Below are 19,110 nucleotides of genomic sequence, written 5' to 3'. Positions count from 1 at the left end.
CCATTGACTACTTAATTACACTTGTACCTGCAACTCATTTAGGTCTCTAATGCACTCTGAGGAAGGCTGTATGCTGAAATGCATCAGTGTCGCTTTAAATTTTGTATGTCGTGATGTGACTAGCCAAATAACAATAATGGCTTTTTAACTTTTGTACCAGAATAATTGCCTTGGATTTTTCCTTTTTTTTCCGTGTGCATTTTTCATTATTGATACCCAATAAAAAGTACACCTTCTGGGATTACTACATGAGGTTCATCCAGCAAGCAAGAAGTTCCAAGAAGTCTCTTTCTTTTCTGAGATTATGTAGTGTTGGTGAATTTCCTTGTTTGCTGCAGACTGGATCCATGGTGACATTTTCTTTAGCAACACCATAAAAAGAATCAGGAAGCATTAATGCAAGAGAATCAGCTTGTTACCCAGGAGATCAGCTGATTCCCCAGAACATGCTACTGTATGCCACCCCTCTCTCTCTCTCTCTCTTTCTCTCTCTCTTTCTCTCTCTCTCTCTCTCTCTCTCTCTCTCTCTCTCTCTCTCTCTCTCTCTCTCTCTGTGTGTGTGCACATTCCAACTTTTCTTCTCATTTACGATCCTGTATTTCTCATCATGTTTTTTTGGTTTTGGGAACTTTTAGGCTAGTTTTCAGTGGCAGTGCATGCTGTGTTATTTCCTATAGAGCGTCGTCACTCACAGTGGTTCACTGTCCCCCCATTCAGTGTGTTACCCAGCTCACAACAGAGCTCTATTATGCTCCAGTCCAGACGCTTGTGTGCTATGGTTCAGCAAAGCCAGCTGACTGAAGAATTGTAGCACATGCAGGAGAGACACGCGGCTTTACTAAAATTTCCACGGTTATGAAATCATCACATAGTATTACATTGATACCTTGCATTTTGCCTCCATGTGCATTTTGCAAGGTAATGCCATCAGCAAATGTGCTTCTGTATGATTTATGTCGTGTTAAGTGGTGTTGAAGGCCTTGTACAGGCTGATATTTCCAGGAGATCGCTAGTATGCTTTAAGTGCTTTAATCAAGTAGGTTCTATCGAGCCTAATGTAAATAATCTCTAATGGACCGAGAGTGCAGAATCAAGAGCAGACATTGTACCGGCGCTGCAATCGATCTATTCGGACCCACCATCGATTAAGGAGACAAAATGGAGTCTCAGGCTCACGCACACACTTGCAAAGCATGGAAAATCACATCCTGTTCAAAGGCAGCCTGGAACATTCTCCCTGGATGAAATCAATTATTGACGGTGGAAAGCCTCGTGCAGGTTCATGACATCAAACAAACCTGAACGCCTGTGCTTCCTGCTGGACAGAGCGTGGGGCTTGTACAGAAAGAAACCGACTGAAAAAAAACTAACTTTAGGCTTTTTTAAAATCTGATCTGTACAAATAAGAAACTGTGGTTTCTGCTATTAAGCAATGATTTCACTCCAGTTTTAAGATAAGTAATAAAATATATCAATAGATAGGTTTTAATATATAATATAATATATATGTACGGGATAATCCACGGCTAGGTGTGCATTACATGATTTTAATGCATGACACGAAGGCAAAGAACCTCTGTGGAGTGCATTGAAATTGTGTAACGCACACCCACCCATGGGTTATCCCACTTATACCGTGCTCACTCTCCAGCATTGACGAGTTAAAGCTGTCGGTGATGTTTGCAGTGCAAAATTGAACCGAAAACATAAAAATAATGGTTAATATTTGTTACTTATTTTATAAACGGGTCATTAGATGTAGAATTCTGCCCGCTCTAAATCATACCCAGAGATAAAGTAGTGCGATAAGATTAAATTTATTTGAATGAATTATAATAAATAGTTATTAAAGCGAGAGAGAGAGAGAGAGAGAGAGAGAGAGAGAGAGAGAGAGAGAGAGATTGTACGCGTGTGTATTACACATGCAACAGTTTCCCTGCACACTCGCGTCACTGCCCTAGCCAGCACAATTAATTCCCAACAGTATCATTCTGAACTTCTTTGATTTAGCATCCAAATATTAATCCGATACAAATCTCAGACCTAAATGAACACATCTATGAAAGGATGTGTATTCTGAAATAAACCATCTGCTTTCAAATGTAGTTTATAGCTGCAGAGAAAATATGTTAGTGCCCTGTCAAATATTTTTCCGTCCACCTCAGCGTAACTTTTCTGAAGTTCAATAGGGGAAGGTTTCTAAGCAATGAATGGCCAAAATCAATACTGTCAGCAGGTTATGACGTTATTTGTGATGTATTTTGTATTTTGAGTTCTCAAGTATGGATTTACTACAAGTGCCTGTGTTTAATGTTTTTCTGATATCATTATCCAGGGAACAAATCTAACCGATATCTGTACTGAGCTGCTCCTCCATGGCAATCTGCTGAAGATCTCAGCAGGAAACATTCAGGAAAGGGTCTTCTTCCTGTTCGATAACCTTCTCGTGTACTGCAAGAGGAAGTCCAGGTTAGAGAACAACAATTACTCACACTTTCCTGTAGTGCCTGAGTTACTGGTATTGTTGGTGCATGTGTATAAGGACAATCCAGTTCTGTCCTTAATAGGGGTTGTCATGATACCATGCAATATTGTGTCCATTCATAATTCAAATCTAGAAAATGAAGCAAATTTACAGAAACACATCGATGTATATGTGAACAGACCACCAGAATTTTCCTCTGAGTACTTCATTAATGGGAATGAATAACTGACTATTGGGGAAAAACTGAAGAACACTTATACAATTGACATGAAACTGATTCAGTGTTCCACATATTTCATCTATTGTTCCCTAGAGCAATGAAATCATGTGAGTGGAATAAATAACTGAATTTGGAAACGAAACTCCAAATAAAATCAGACAATTGGAAACGCTAGCTCGCTTACTAGCAAACATGGCTAATTTTCGAATTTACATACAGCGGTTAGCATGACATTAGCTCGCTCCGGCTAATTTTAATATTTAAGTATTGAGTATTTAGTATTCAAGTCATGTCATAAAGAGCGTATTTACGAGTTGAATGCACATGAATGGCACCACAAAGTCGTATTCATGAGCGGGGAAACTCTCTGTCTCTGTCAGGATTTTCTTTGAGCCCCAAGTTTTCAAGTTGGGGCAGCGTCAATAAGAAAACATGGCGGAATCGGTGGATGCAACCCTTGTAGTTGATGCTAAATTTGTTGAAATTGAATGTGTGCTGAAATTCAAGTAAACTGCTTAACATGTCTTTGTCAGGATTTTCTATTTACAGTAAAACAAGCAAATTTCCAGCACAAAATACAATAGCATTGTACAATTACGATATAATATGTAACGATAAAGTTTACAGTGGCTTCATAAATTGATTAAAAACATAAAGGAAGTTCTTCATTTGTAGAAGTAGAGTTTAAAAACCTTGCTGTATTTTTTTTGCAGTTAATTAAGAGACGATATACCCGCCATCTTGAGCCAACCAAAGTGACCTGAACGCACCTGACGTCGTAATTACGACTTCCCAACTCGTAAATACGAACTCCACAGGAGGACTTGAATGCACCATTACATGCAGCGGTTAGCATGACGTTAGCCCGCTATGGCAAATTTTGTATTTACACATAACGGTTAGCGTAGCGTTAGCTCACTTACTAGCAAACAGAAAATCTTTAATGATTAAGGTAAAGAATTTAGGTTAAATGAAGTGTCTCTAACCTTTGTGTATTCTGCAAAAGCAGTGAGATGTGCCGTTTTAGCGAAAATATTATTAACTGCAACAAATACAACATTACTTACGGTACTACCGTATTTTGAAGCTTTATTATCACAATACTACCGTCGTACCGGTATACCATGCCACCCTAGTCCTGAACATGTGCATCATTTACTTTTATAGCGTTGTTGTGGCTGAAGCATCTTTTGGAGAGACATTAAGGACATTAAATGTGAGAATGTTCCACTAAGTCTTTTTAAAAAATTGTATTTTATTTCTGTAATTGCCCAGAGTTTCAGGGAAGAAGTCCACCAAGAGGACGAAGTCTATCAACGGCCCGCTGTACGTCTTCCGTGGCCGAATCAACACGGAAGTGATGGAGGTGGAAAATGTTGAAGATGGAACCGGTACGTCCGGCCGTCTTCTGTCTTCTGTACCAAATAAAAGAAATGTCAAACCAAAGTACAATCTGTTACACGCCACATTATTGTGCTGTAGTTCACAGCAGCCACAAGCGCAGCATAAATATACGCCCGGAAACTGAATCAACATTAGTGCGAACACCCGTGTGATAAAGATCCGTTCCAAAGCGGCGTTCAGTTTCACACCTCTGGTGTGTGTGCGCTTGTGTTTGTGCTTGTGCATGTGTGTGTGTGTGTGTGTCAGTATCAGATGATGGGTGTGGTGCTGTTTAAAATCTGTACGGACTGAGAATTAACAACTCGTTTCTCACTTTCAACATACGTTAAGGGGTGGGGCCTCTGCGCACGTCGCAGTCACAGTAGGAACAACAGCTATCGGAGGATCAGTTTAACCACACACGTGAGTTCTGGTACACATCAGCAGCCAGGGTGTGGTGGTGTCACGTATCATTATACACAGTAACTGAACCAGCTTCAGTGCAACTTAACAACAAACAGAATTTTACTTTTTGCACTTGTTAGATTGCTCTTTTTTTTCTTCTTTTTTTTCTTCTTTTTTTTAAATGAATGACACCACATACATTTTATACATCTATAGTTATATTCAATGGAACATTCGTTGACACCCAGATGAAACCTTGAGACTCCAATTGGAACCCATCCTCATCTGTGTGTCAAGGAGTAGTGCAATTATAAATAACTATAACAGTGTACTACGTGGTCAGAAAGTGCAATTGTGTAACCAGGAAATTCATTACAGTTTTCAGAATTGGTTTGGAAAATTCCCATAAATTGTTCCTCACCTTCAGTCTGATTTGATCAGTCAAGACATATTTGTTGTTCAAACGTTTCAGGAGTGGCTAGCAAGTAATGGACGCATCAATAGTTACATTTAATGGAACGTCCATGAAAAAAACTCTGATCTTATCACTTATGCTGTAGCAACTATAAACAATTGAATTCAATTTGATTTGTTATAGTGCTTTATATACATTCAAGGTATCATTTTCCAGGAGAAGAAACAGACTCTAAAGGGAACCCATCCTCATCTGGGTGTCAACGAATCGTGCAATTATAAAGAATTCCCTTTTGTAACTGTGTACTTACTACGTGCTCAGATAGTGCAATTGTGTAAAAAGGAAACGCATTGTTTTCAGATGAAGTCTATTTTGTTGCAACTATGAACTGTTCACTGATGGAGACATGACTGCAAATCTGTTTGTGGCGATTGCAGTCCTACTACATTCCATAAACAGTCATTCCCTCAGCAACCTCATCTTTTTTTTCCCTCTCTCTCTAGAAGTTAATAAGACAAAATAAATTGCAGCTGGAAATCCAAATTCCTCCAAAGGCCTTCCCGTAACGTATAATTTACCGTCCGTTACGCTGACACTGGCCTTTAAATGTTATTTAAATGTCTCCTTATAGAAAACTTCACCATATTAATGATGATTCCTTTTCTTTTTTAAATAACAACACCTTTAATTGACTTATTATTAGTCTTAGATCACGTAGAGCATGTGCCGTACACGTCCCTGTAAATGAGTTGTTACCATAGAAACGATCACATTTTTGATTGGAGCGCATTAACATCAGCGCTGCCGTGACAGAAGATTATCCGCCATCTTCGGATCAGTCAGATTCCAGAATTCAACCGCACTGTGGTGAAAGGAAACTCATCTGCGAGACTTTTCCGAAATATTATACATGTCTTTGTAAACACCCTAAAGCCACCAGCACTGAGCAATGCTTTTTGACTCACATGCCCTCACTCCTTCAACTCTCTTTCTTTGTCTCACTCCAGAGTTCTCATTTAATTACCCTAATTGCACCCTTATCAGGCTGCCTGGATGCCGAGCTATCCGTTAACCTCCACTCAGTCACGATTTAGTGGTCAGCTCCCTCCCATCTTATTTCAAATGGGCTAAAAGCCCTACCTGAGGCCTCTTAGTGCTCCCAAATCTATTTCCACGATCTCGACATTAACCCGCTGCCCATTACAGAGGCTCATTTTTAATTCATCCCACTCCACCTCATTTACCTGCTGTCAAATGAGGGATAAAATCAGGCTGTGGCTTGAGGGCTGAAACCTCTACCTACATTTTCTATGCACCCTCAAACACGCACACACACACACACGATCACACTGGTTAATGACAGGGGGTAGTTTAAAAAAATGTGTAATTATTGTTGTCACCTTTTGTTCTCCTTCTTTAAACCTTTTACCTTTTTCATGGCTAGAATTTAGAAAAGTTTGGGTTTTATTTCAGCATAACATCACCTTCATTTTTGCAAGCTTGTTAGAAACAAAACGGCAGATATGAGTCAATTCAATGGCTCACCACGAGAGCACAGCACTAATGTGTCTATCTTTGGGAAGCTTTTAAAACAAGACGGTCCCCGCGTCACGGATATGACCTTTTGAACTTGTATAGACTCTCAGCATCTACAGTACACAAGCTCAGTGAGACCATTTTTTTTTTATATTATCATGTGACCATTTAGGGAGAAACACAACTAATACTGAAAAGTAAGATACTACAATATAATTATGTATTACATAATTACATATATTGAAATGTCAGTGTTATGGTGGTGACTTTTTTTTTGAGGGATGGTAAATGGTCTGCACTTATATAGCACTTTTTTAACCTTAGCAGTTCTGCAAAGTGCTTTACAGTGTTTCTTATTCACCAATTCACACACACTCGCACACCAACGGTAGCAGAGCTGCCATGCAAGGCGCTAACTTGCCATCAGGAGCAAGTTAAGGTTCATTGTCTTGCCCAAGGACACTTCGGTATGTGGCGTCACGTGGGCCGGGAATCGAAACGCCAACCCTACGATTAGTGGACAACCCGCTCTACCACCTGAGCCACAGCCGATCCATGACACAGGGATGACACATTTTCAACAAAAGCTGTATATATAAATATACACACACACACATATATATGTATATATATATAAATGCATGTATATGTGTATATTTGTGTGCATATATATGTATGTATGTATATGTATGTGTGTGTATATATATATGTGTGTATATATATATATATATATATATATATATAAAATGTATCTGTGTGTATATACGTATATACTGTATGTTATACACTACACTACATATAATAGTGTAGACATGAAATTACAAAAAGTTGTTGTTTCAGTGTAGTCATTATTACTGAGGTATAACTGCAGGTTGTCTCAGAAGGTCTCCATGCACAGGAGACTGTGTTTGCGTTTTTATTTAGAGATTTCATAAAGCGTCACAAAGACTTGTTTACATTTGCATTGATGTAGTACATTATAAATCATTGTCCACTTCTGTAAATTTGCATATCACAGTAGTTTGATACAGTTGTGTTTGCCAGCACCACGTCGGTTGTGCTTTCATCAGTTCGTGTTCGTGAAAGTCCACTTCTCAAAAACACTTCCAGTCTTTTTGAATTTGTTAATAGGTTTGGAAGCAGTGTCGTGTGCGATGTGTTTGCCATGTTTCCTGTTAAAGTCCGTCGTAACGTTTTATTTTAAGGAACACACATAAGGGGTTAATAAATGTCTTGCTATTTGTTTAATAAACTTGTAAAGGTGTATTCAGTATGCATTAGACTATTCATAACTACCTCTATTGCTATAATGTATTATTATTGATAATATGCAATAAGCACTTGCAAAGATTAATACATGGTGAATAAACTTTTTACAAGTGTCTGTTTTGAGCTTTATAACAAATACCATGTTACCAATACCTTAACTAACTTCTCATGTTTTCCTTAATAAAGTGTTACTAAAACCTTTTTTTTTCTTCTCCAGAACAAGTTTGACATTTGCATTTCTCTGCTTGAATAAAGTCATTCCATATGTCATGTGATATTGGTATCATATGGTCCTTGTTAAATAAAAGTGAGCTTTCAACCTGTTTTTTTGTTTTGTTTTGTTTTGTTCTTCCAGCTGATTATCATAGCAACAACTACACTGTGACCAACGGCTGGAAGATTCACAACACGGCCAAAAACAAGTGGTTTGTGTGCATGGCCAAGAATGCAGAAGACAAACAAAAATGGCTGGATGCCATTTTAAAGGAGCGTGAACAGCGAGAGAGTGAGTGGTGTTGTGCCTTCCACTGGTTTGTTCTTACAGACTTTCCATAAATGATTCGTCACCTGAAATCTATTTTCATCAGTCCAGACACACTTGACGCTCAGTTCTTTTTTGTTTTGTTTTGGTTTTTTTTACTTAAGAGGCTAGCAAGTAATGGACACATCAAATAAACTGCATGCTGAAATCATCACGCACTTGTCGCGAAATGTTACGTAATCTCAAACAGATTTGTTTTTAACATTGTACAGCTGAAAATGATCGTAGCAGCAGTCATTCCAATCCAGAATGACTAAATGGATTAAAGGTGCAATAGTCGATATTTTTAAATTAAGTACTCGTACAGATAATGTGGAAAATTGTATAGAGATAATAGTTTAAGCCATTGTCTCAGAACAATTGTGTTACATCGCCAGAACAAAAACCTAGTTTGTAAACCTGCCTTCTATTCCGTAATGCTTGTTTTGATTTTGAATGCCCTCTTGTCAGTCATTTTATAGACACGTCCCCAATGCCCCTTCACTTCCTCATAAATCATCATTAGGAGAAGTTGCGTGTTTGTAGAGTTGTAACTAACCCTAACCCACAACAGGCTATAGTCAGTTATTGCGTCCCTATTAAGTGTGCATACATGCTAAGTTTACCTGATACAGTGTCCAGTGAGTTCATGTAATGATCTAATAACGCATTTAATTAAACACAATCAATACAACTTAACTGAAATCATTTATATTATTGTTAAATAATCAATTTAGGTCAGAAGGTGTTGATTTAGTTTTCTATAACAGTACTTCCCAGACAGTTCAGACTGCTAGGTTTATATTAAGGTGCTCGTTCTAATGCATTATTGTTTCTGTAGTAACAACGTACACGGGGACTTGTAAGGCAGACGCTCCATATAAATAGAGTAAAAACCTACAATCATTGATATGGTGAAGTTCGCTATGAGGACATGTTTATGTGGCATTTTTAGAAGGAGTCTTCAGTGCCAGTACTTTTTAACAGGCAGAGGTAAAGCTGTAACATTAGGTGTCTGACAGAGTCTTTAGGACAGAGGGCTTCGCGGTTTCTCAGTAACGGGACAAGCTGTTGGATGACAGGACAAGAGGATGGTGAAGGAACAAATGTTTATAGCTGTTATGACAGGTTCTAACTTGTTTCATGGCCAATCCACAACATTAAATGTAACTGTTAACTGATAAAGTATGACGTGTAGTAAAACAAAATAAAAATATTGTGCTGTGGTATAAAAGAAATGAAACACTTTCAGATCTGCTGTTATAAGGAAATAACCAACTGGTGGTAACAGTAACTGTACCAGGCTGCATCAGATCACCCCGTTATTGATTGTTGTCCTATTACAGCATGCACCGACATGTTTTTTTTTTTTTTTTAATTTATTTTAAAATTGGTTGATCAAAAACATAGCTGCCCGAGTATTTTATTACTGAAATAATCTTTTGCTGCAGCCCTGTTTAAAACTAGCGCTGCCTCAAATGTTTGTGCGCACTAGTTCAGAATGACACGGTGTGGTTCAAGTGGTTTTTGCCAGAAACTATTGACAGTGTGTGGAAGAAAATGGACGGCATGAGAAAACCTCTTTTGTCTTTTTGTATCATCACCGACAAGAAGTTTGTTTCGACATGTAAAATTACCACTTAAATCTTATTTATTTATTTCATTACAGCACTGTGATGGGGTTCAAGTGCTCTCACCTCGTAATTACGATATTTCCGACAAGACTTAAAGGCAGCATAGTAGTCTTTTTTAGACTATAAAGCACATCAGTGGCCTCCTCTGTCTAATGTTTTTATGGACCGCTTTGCTGTTTTCCGTGACAGATTTGAAACACCTGTCTCGCATGGGACACCTGTTCTTGGTTTGTGTGTTTGATGTCCATTTCAGGGTTTTCAGTAGCACAGTCCACTCAATCTGAATACCATCTTATCACAGCTATAAATCACAGAGCTAGAAAAGCACTGACACTGTGTTTCTTTAGTATAATGTATCAATCTGCAGTATCACTTCCTAGTGGGCAATGTGAAAATGCAGCGCAGTCTAGGCATTCAGAGCTTTGCCTTAGCGGTAGCACGTCACATGACGTTCTGTTCTGGTGCTGTGTGAAAGCAGCAGCTTTTTTTTATGGGGTGGATCGTGTTTCGGCTGTTTGAAATGAAGCCCGGTGCAACAGGTGCCCCATCAGTCACACCTCTCTCCCTCTCTTTCCATGTCTTTTCTTCTCTAAAGACCTCAGGTCTGGCTTTCAGACACGGTTGTTAATTACATGTTGCACGCGAGGCTTTGTTTGACATGCTAAAGTGCTACCTTATGTTGACAGCTTTTCGTAGTGCCTTCTATTTAATTAAAATCAAGCCCAATGGCACTTTAGGATGAAGGAAGCAGCATGTTAATGTGATTTTGTGCATCAGCATCTGGCACTGGCAGGCATGCTTTGCTTGAAAGATTAGTGCTGACATGACAAATGAGGGTCCATACACTACAATTCCAGTCTATAGACCTTGTAGAATAGAGAATAGGACTTGAGTCAGGCAGATCCACTGTCATTTGTGATATGGAAATCAGAAACAGTTATACCATTAACAGTTTTCCCATCCAAACAGTTTAATACTGTGATGTAACAAAAACAATGGTATTGAGTTGTATGGTTATACATTTTTCATTGGATTATAGTCTCGGCATCCTTGCTAGTGATCACAAGCTCAGAGCTTGATTTGATTGCTGGAAAAAGCTGGCTCAGACAGGGTCAAGCACTGGTCATAAACCAGTGTCCCTCTTATGTGTTATATACATCAACAATGACATAGCGGAGTTTGAAGGCTGCTTTATGGTGTCTTAATGGTGATTAGGTTGAGTGTGAGACAGCCTCAAACCATGGTTCATGTGAACGTGTATGGAGGAGCCACACCAGCTGTTCACTCATCCGCCCCAAAGCCATCTCAATCATCATCTTCATGCATAATCCCGACTGAATTGCCACCCACGGCTACATCCTAGTGATGGGGGGGGGGAATGACATGAATATCATGTAACAATACTTGATTACATGTTCATGATACAAATCAAACCAGTAGAGCCACATTTTTTACAATCTATGAATAGTTACATTTGAATTAAATTCAGTTACAGGCACTGAACTATAACTGAGTAAGAGATTATATTCCAATGGTGAATGGAAAATGGAATAGAAAATATACCTCTATTAAAAATAGAGTGAAATTCTTTTCTTTGCATATCCCAACATGTTAGGAGGTTGATGTTAGAGCGCAGGGCTTGCCATGATACAGTGACCCTGGAGCAGAGAAGGTTAAGGGCCTTGCTCAAGGGCCCAACAGTGGTAGCTTGGCAGAACCCCCGGACCTTCTGATCAGTAAAGCAAAGCCTTACCCGTCAAGCCACCACTGCCCCTGTCTTGCTACAAGACAATAATCCAAAACATTATGCAAAATCTACAGAAAATTATTTTGAAAAGAATTTTAGACCCTCTCCATCTCCAGACCTGATTGGAAAAAAGCATGGTTATATGAGTTAGAACAGATCTGTCAGTAAATTGGCAAAGATTGGTCACCCAGTCAGGGTGAGGCTGAGGGGGGATCATACAAAATATGGTTGAGTCAACTATAAACGCAAAGGGTATACAAGCTATTGGAGCAAATTTATATCTCACTCAGACCAGATATATTTTTTTGGATTTTTTACCCTAATAATTGCCCTTTTTTTTCCTTTGCTAATTCACACCCACTAGCTAATTCTCATCTGTCACACAACAGCTACAGACTGGGGAGGTTAAAGGCTAGCATTAACTTCCTGTGAAACACATAAAGCCAGCCAGTGCATCTTTTCGAACTGCTGTTTATGCTACATCAGACAAACTGCTAACTGCCCTCTTACATTTACATTTACAGCATTTGGCAGACGCTCTCATCCCGAACGACTTGCATTCATCTCATTTTATACAACTGAACAGTTGAGGTTTAAGGGTCTTGCTCAAGGACTCTCTTCCACATACACAATGGCTGCATCCAAATATCCCTACTACCCTATTGTACAGTAGGCGAAAAGCAGTACGCCAAAGGAGTAGTATGTCAGAATTCTCAGTATTCATAAAACAGTAGGTGAGAAATACCCGGATGACCTACTGCTTCCACCGAGATTTTGCAGTATGGAAGCAATGGACACTGCACCGAAGAGCTGTAAGAATATTGCGGAAGGCAGCGCGTCAGATCTTTTTAAGTTGTAGGTCACATGACGATGCCAACATGGCTGACGTAGTACGTCCGGTTTGTATTCATGCTACACGCTTATACTGATCAGTACGCAATTTCGAATGCACCCAAGCTCACAGATACCCACGCTTGGCTAGTATTGCTGTGATTGACAGTGGAGACTCCTAGCCACAGATGGCTGTGGCGTTTTTGGGATGTGTACTGGCAGTCACTGGATGACAGAGCGAACACATTTCCTTTGCTCCCACCTTCTCCCATTATTACTATCCAACATATTTAACCCATTTTGTTATTTGTTATAATGAAGACACCTAGTTCATAAACACTTGTTGTTGTCCTTTTGACATCATTGAACTTTCCACTGGAATGCTCATGGCAGTGATTCAATGCCAGAAAATTGACCACCTCTGTGATTTTTGCTTATTTGATTTATACCTCAGCTGACATTGTGTCGTGTTATTGTGGTAGCCTTACACTTGGCTTGTTTCTGCAAATGTATGCTTTTCCTGCTGTTTTTGCATCGGGGTACCTTTTGCACAGTTTTTGGGCGGTAGCTTGTGGTCGTGCTGTTATTGCCTTCAACCCTGCCGTAATGAGGCTCATAATTCTGATGTTACCACAGTCTTGTTTTCCACTCTCAGCTCTCGGCCACTAAGTCAGACTTTACTTGTACTACTGTTAGACTTTCAGAATGATGCATTAAGCACACTTCTTTGACTTGACTTGGCTTGATAAATACAGACTATTTCAAGTAGCAGAGTGCAGAGTATTTCAGTCGCAGAGTGCACCGTTTCGGAAGCTGTGAAACACACATAACCAGCAAAAGACGTTAATTAGGAAATGGAAGTGCTCTCTTTAGTCCACCTGGAGACGAGAAGTGAGCAGCTGCTTCCTCTTTTTCAACTCCAGCTGTTTTCTGCTTCTGACTGTTCCACTCCCTCCGTCTGACCCAGGTCATGTTCACAAGTGCAGCTCCTTCTGCATTGTAAGTTGGGCGTCAAGTTGATGGACTCTCAAGCTCTGGTTTGCCCCCCCCCCCCCCCCCCCCAGCCTGTTTGTCTTTGGGGGTTTTGTGCATATTTACACACAGTTCCCCAGTGTGCAGTCACTATATTTAGCAAGCTGTGTGCTCGCTCCTGTTCAGTTACCCAGTGCACATGCAAAATTACACAATGTTCCTAACTTCAGCTACATGACTTATTTTATGCTATAGATGCACATGACACTTCATCCACTTGGGAGAAAGAGAACCCAGGTGTGTGTATATGAGGATGCACGTGTCCCTCATCACACACCCAAAAGAGAGAAAGTGGAAAAAAAAAACGATAAGAGAAATCAAATCACTCCTCGTAAAATTATGCAAATCATGATCTTGTTTATAATCAGTTATTAACTAGCTTCATCTGCTTCTGGAATTTGTTATGGATTCCAGCACATATCTGTTTAAGCCACATAAGTAGCACTCTTTTCACAAAATCCTGCTGCCCTCTTTTCTGTTTTTCAGTACCAACATTCTTAGTCATTTTGACTGCAGTAGGAACTTCTTTTAGCGTTTGCTGTGCCGTCTTAACTGCCTTCCTCTGTGTCCAGGTCTCAAACTGGGAATGGAGCGAGATGCTTACGTTATGATCGCAGAGAAAGGAGAGAAGCTCTACCACATGATGATGACCAAGAGCCGCCATCTGATCAAAGATCGCCGGAGGAAGCTCACCATCGTGCCCAAGTGCTTCCTGGGAAAGTGAGTCTTTCACATACTACCTTATTGTGTATTAGAGGGATGACGAACTGCTAAACATAAATTTTTCAGATTTGTGTATGACATCACTAAATCATGCATCGTTTCTGGGGAAATACCATCCCCTATGAAAATATTGGAACAGCAAAGCCTTCATCATGCGGCAAGACAATGATTAGACTGGCTAAATCAACTCACCAGACCTTAACCCAGTTGAGCATGCATTTCACCTCTTTGTTGTTCCAGTCGGAGAGGGGATTGTATATTTATTTGTGTCTCTTTTTACTGTGTAATGGAAAAAAACATGACAGGCTAGTGCGATGGTGTTACTATGGCAAAGTTGATATTTACCTCTAACAGTATGTCCCCCAGTTTCGTATACCCTTCATATCACTTGCAATTTATCTGATAAACAACTCCATGCTGTTAATCCATTTATAGTTATGTTTAATGTTGTGGAACATTCAGGTAATTTCCTGTCATCACTTATGTCATAGCAACTATAAATATTTCCCCTGTTGCCCTGTCACCCCCTGTCATTTATATCTTTCTTGAAGACAAAGAAAAATCCAGCTGATCATGTTTCAGAGAAACTGTAACGCGAAACTTGTGTCAGAAAACTTAAAGGAACAGCTTTACGTCTGGCTGTAACAAAACTCTGAACCTGAACAATAAACATCACCTCACAGATAACATACATCATAAACCTGTTATTTATCTTACAGCTGAACTACTGTCCAAGCTGTGCTGTTATACACAATTAATCAACACCTTCTTTCTGGCCAATCAGATTCGAGATTTCAGTAGTGCTGTGGTATAATGGCAAATCATCTGTCTGCATTTATTAAATGTTAAAGACAATAACATGACATGTTCCTTAAATAGGCAAGTACTCTTAGCCTTATAGAAAAGGGTTCGACTTCTGACAGGGTAACACTTTTGACATTCTGAAGAACTTTAACTGAAAGTCACCTTAAATCTGAGAGGCCTCCTGAGTGAAAACACACACACACACACACACACACACACACACACACACACACACACACACACACACACACACACACACACACAGGATGCTTGGAAATGCTTTCCCAAGCTCAGTGCCAAGCACCCCATCAGATGCAGACATTCCCAGCAAACATCCTTAATTAGAAAAGGTTTTCCTCATTCACTACCTTCTCTCTCTCTCTCTCTCTCTCTCTCTCTCTCTCTCTCTCTCTCTCTCTCTCTCTCTCTCTCTCTCTCTCTCTGTGTGTGTGTGTGTGTGTTTTTTTTTTCAGTCTCTCACATTTACACTGTCTTTCAGCATCGTGAATGAACAATGGATGCTGTACACATGCATTGAACTCTCAAACTGTGTGTGAGTGTGTGGTGTGTGTGTGTGTTTGCCCAACTCAAGTGTGTTTGTGTGTGAGCAAGATTCCTCAGAGCAATTAAAATTCCCCCCTTTGCATTGCACTGATTGAGGAGCAAAAAAAAGGTTATTTGCCTGCCTGGGTAAAACGAAGCTACCTTATTTCCTATCCTAAGTTAAAGCGTAAAGAACTCGTAGATAGAGTGTATAGTGTAGTTTAACATATGAATCATTTTATTTGGCCATCTCATATTGAGATCTAAAATGTGGTACCTTGTAGTGCTATGAAACTGCTGTGGAGGTGTACTCTCTGTATGCACAGCTGTGTTGTTACAGGCTTTAAGCACACGACTGGATGGAGTTCACGTTTCCAGCGCAATTGCTCGCCATGAGGCTTTGCTTCATCAGGTGCAAACAGCTGAGCTGTAGATGCCCTGTTACAGGAACTTGAGCATCACAGGTTTGGATACAGACTCGCATCTGTATAGGCTGGATAAGGTCCAGGAATCTGTTCTTGAGTGGGTCTGTTAAAGAGTCTTCCCCTGTTTGTTACAGTGATTTTTGGGAAAGGGTTTTCTTCTCATTATAGTCCTGATTACATTGTTCTTTTTAATTGCCTCTTTAAAAAAAAAAAAAAAAAAGGGCTTTTAGTAGCATTATTGATAGCCGGTAAATAAGCAAAGTCAGCTTGTGTTACTTGGATGCATGTTTTTGATGCACTGTGCAATTATCTCTCTCTTCTCACACACTCTCTCACACACACACACACACACACACACACAGTGGGGTCCAAAAGAGCATAATGTTTCTGTTTTGCATTATTTTCTAATTTAATACAAGAAGTTTAATTACAAATCATATTATTGACAACAACTTGAGTGAAAAGTAGAATCTTTGAAATATTTATATGAATTTCAGAGTTTCTTAGTATTTGGTAGGCTATGTATTGTTTTTGCTTTAATGACGGTGTGCACTGGAGCTGGCATGGACTCCGCAAGTTTGTGCAAAACCTTATGATCCATTTTAGATCAAATTAATCGGAGTGTCGTCTGAACACGCTTTAGTAGAAGAGGTTAGGCATGTGGAAAATCAGACCTTTTGTACAAAGACACTGGTTAAGACATTAGACTTCTGATCGGAAGGTCGTGAGTTCATATCCCAGTACCACCAGGCTAGTGCTGGACCCTTGAGCAAGACCCTTAATTCTCAGCTGCTCAGTTGTATAAATAAAATAAATGGGAGTTGCTCTGGATATAGGCGTCTGCTAAATGCCATAAATGTAAATGTCAATATTACTAATTTGCTTACATTTAAATAGGGACCTTCAAATAGTGCAGAACAGTGAATATTAAATAGTCAAGATGTTGAACATTTTATATATATATATATATATATATATATATATATATATATATATATATATATATATATATATATATCTTTCACACATTTGCCCCATGTGAGAAACTGCATGTGCTTGAGCCATGGAGAATATTAATGAGCTGCATAAACACTCATTAATTCCCCTCAGGGACGCCTCCCCCCCCCCCCCCCCCCCCCCCCGGCTAGTTTGGATTAGAGGCTTACATAAGCAGGGCAGACTTGCTGTCTTTTCCTCTCTTTTTAGCCTTCCTTATTTTCTCGAACTATTCTTCAGCGTGTCAGGCGATCGAGTTTACAATTTTCCAGAACTGTCCCAGAGAGATGAAAACCATTCTTCCAAAAGATATTCTCTGTATAGGTGTTTTGATAATGGTGGTCTAGAGCGCTGTCTATCACATCGGTTCTAAATCTCTCACGCGTGTTCGGTTGGGCTGAGATCTGGTGACTGTGAAGGCCATAGCATATGATTTACAACATTTTCTTAATTGCATTAGTAAGTAATCCTGTTCACTTATTTATTTTCTTCTTATAATTTGTCGCCATTCGAAATGTAAATTCACATTAAGCCCTGCCTAATAATGCAACCAGGAATATTCTTATGTATTGTTAATATCTGAGTTTTATTTAGTACAAGCTACATGTGTAATTCCATGTGAAGAGTGCATTTTATCAGTGTAGTTGGCATACGTTTCTTGAAAGGTCAAACAAATACATCCCCTATCTTCAGTGGTCCATCAAAACTCACAGCCCCAAAACATGTGCACATGTTCCGCCTAGAGGACTGTCTCCGGATCACAGACTGGATGGGTGTATTCTTGAGTGGGACAAATGGGTGTGTCTTTGAGCCCATATATGGAATTAAAGATGCACCTCTCTCCATCGAGGAGCCAAGGTAGCAAAATTGGTTGTGCTCTCTGGGTGGCACACTCCTTTCTATGTCAATCACAGTGACACTAGTCAGTCATGTGCGTCTGTGAGCTCACACATGCAGTAGAGGGTAGATAACATGTTTCTCCGAGTGTGTCAAGCTGAGCTGTGATGCTGCGTGAGCAACAGTTTGAAAAGATGCGATTGGAAGGCTTCACATACAGTACAGTATGTCAGAGAAAGCACATGTTAACCTTCACCCTCCTCAGTTGCGGTTAGCGGTAAATACTATCAGTATATATAAATTTGACTGAACATTCCTCTCAGAAATCCTGCTAGTTAGGCTCAGGTTAGCTAGATAGCCAGATATATCAGTAAATATTATCAGTATATATGAATTTGACTTAAGATTCCACTCAGAAATCTTGATAGTTTAGCTCAGGTTACCAAGATAGCCAGCTATAGCAGTACATATTATCAGTATATATGAATTTGACTTAAGATTCAAGATCTTTATTGTTATATCTACTTGGTACAATGAAATTCTTATTTTGTCCTTGACTTAACATTCCACTCAGAAATTCTCCTAGGTTAGCTCAGGCTAGCTAGATAGCTAGCTATACCAGTAAATACTGTCAGTATATATGAATATGTCGTAACAGTCCAATTAAAAGATTTTGTTTAGTTAGCCCATATTAGCTAGTTAGTCAGCTGTAGAGGTGTTTTGTGACTTACCATTCCTCTCAGAAATCCTGTTAGAATAGCTCATGGTAGCATGTAGTAGAGAGCATTATGAACACAAATTAATGACTTAACACTTCTCAGAAATCTTGTTAGATTAGCTCATGTTTGCTTACTAGCTCATATCAACGGTTAAGATAATATGTATGAATGTGACTTAAAAATTCTATCAGAAATCCGTCAAGTTAGCATTTTAGCAAGCTAGCTAGTCAGTATTGAAGATTATGATCCTGATTACATATGAATGCTAATTACATGAATATTATTACATATGGCAGTGATTGCCATACAGCCAGGTCCATAAGTATTTGGACTGTATATATGACTCTGTGGTATGCAGTCTACACATAGACCTTGTTAGACTAGTGCAAGAAACAAGCTGAGGTTCCACGTCGTCTATGCCCCCCCTTATAGATCCTGGGGGATTCATTTAGACCACAGCTTTTCTCTGAGCAGAACAAAATATTGCAAAGATTGTTAGTAAAATCACTAACCCTTAACCTGTCCATGGTCTACACCCATTTCCATTTATTAGCAAGGAAATATGGATTCACTCTCACCCTCACCT

At 39.4% G+C, this 19,110-nt stretch overlaps 1 protein-coding gene across 1 annotated transcript in view; it reads left to right on the top strand.

Annotated features, from left to right (window-relative positions):
- prex1 (phosphatidylinositol-3,4,5-trisphosphate-dependent Rac exchange factor 1) overlaps window positions 1-19,110 on the top strand; it is a 91,574-nt gene that overhangs the window by 37,891 nt on the left and 34,573 nt on the right. The window contains exons 7-10 of the mRNA XM_017467875.3: window positions 2,336-2,469; window positions 3,981-4,096; window positions 8,069-8,218; window positions 14,050-14,197. Coding sequence (XP_017323364.1) covers window positions 2,336-2,469; window positions 3,981-4,096; window positions 8,069-8,218; window positions 14,050-14,197 — 548 coding nt within the window. The remainder of the gene's footprint in view (window positions 1-2,335; window positions 2,470-3,980; window positions 4,097-8,068; window positions 8,219-14,049; window positions 14,198-19,110) is intronic.

Source organism: Ictalurus punctatus, chromosome 5, assembly GCF_001660625.3.
Source record: "Ictalurus punctatus breed USDA103 chromosome 5, Coco_2.0, whole genome shotgun sequence".
Classification (NCBI taxonomy): domain Eukaryota; kingdom Metazoa; phylum Chordata; class Actinopteri; order Siluriformes; family Ictaluridae; genus Ictalurus; species Ictalurus punctatus.
This window is presented reverse-complemented; position numbering and strand designations above follow the sequence as displayed.